Source organism: Pseudozyma flocculosa (genome assembly GCF_000417875.1).
Source record: "Pseudozyma flocculosa PF-1 unplaced genomic scaffold scaffold00020, whole genome shotgun sequence".
NCBI lineage: Eukaryota > Fungi > Basidiomycota > Ustilaginomycetes > Ustilaginales > Ustilaginaceae > Pseudozyma > Pseudozyma flocculosa.
The window spans coordinates 570,357-571,136 of record NW_006920888.1 but is presented as its reverse complement, the minus strand read 5'-3'; the positions used below and the strand labels follow the sequence as shown (position 1 = coordinate 571,136).

The 780-nt window shown below is 69.9% G+C and overlaps 1 protein-coding gene across 1 annotated transcript in view; it reads right to left on the bottom strand.

Annotated features, from left to right (window-relative positions):
- The window catches only part of PFL1_05621 (uncharacterized protein), a gene marked incomplete at both ends in the record, with an annotated part of 4,097 nt that overhangs the window by 1,869 nt on the left and 1,448 nt on the right, over positions 1–780 (bottom strand). Inside the window, one exon of the mRNA XM_007883155.1 lies at positions 65–763. Within this exon, the coding sequence (XP_007881346.1) occupies positions 65–763 (699 nt within the window). The remainder of the gene's footprint in view (positions 1–64; positions 764–780) is intronic.

The following is a 780-nucleotide window of genomic DNA, read 5'->3' as shown; positions in this document are numbered from 1 at the left end:
TGGTCGGGTAGGCGGATGCCGCTGCGCCGTTGGCTGCACTGCCGCCGGCGAGGTCAGCCAGCACGCCGGCGCCCGTGCTGGCCTTCGAGTAGACGTCGGTCGCGACGTAGGTGCTGCGGAGGATGGCCGCTGTCTGCATCGCGTAGGCGAACGCGACAATGGCGCGGCCATAGTTAGGTTCGCCGCCGTCCTTGCGGGTGAGGTCGAGCAGCGGCGTCTCCTCGGCCGTCTGGAGCCACGAGTGCTGGTCGATGTCGCCAAGCGCGCTGCCGAGCAGCCCCTCGGGGATGAAGCCCGAGAGGAACGGCAGCAGCGACGTTTCGAGCGCCTTTGCGCTGTCGGCGGCGCCGAGGAAGCGCACGTGGTACATGCGCTGCTGCGAGACGCGACCCGCAAGCGAGAAAGACAACGAGGACGGTGCAGGGATGGTGTTGGCTGCCGTCGCGCTGTCGCCGTCGTTGTTTGGCGATGCGGCTTCGGCGCCGTCTGGCACGGGCGGCGCCGAAGCCGACGCCGATGCCGATGACGACGCCGGGTTGGCGGGGGCCACCTGGACCATGAGGGTGGGGTCCTCGACCAGGACGGGCCACTGGTCGATCTTGCGGCTGGGCTCGGTGGGGTCGACGATGGGATGCTCGAGGCGGTACCAGACGACTTCGCCGACGCGGAAGCCCTCGCTCTGGCCCTGCTTGATGTCGCGCATGATCTCGGCATCGCGCTGCGGCACCGAGTCGATCGAGACGCCGGGCACCATGGCGCGCGGCTCGGCGCCGCGGATGA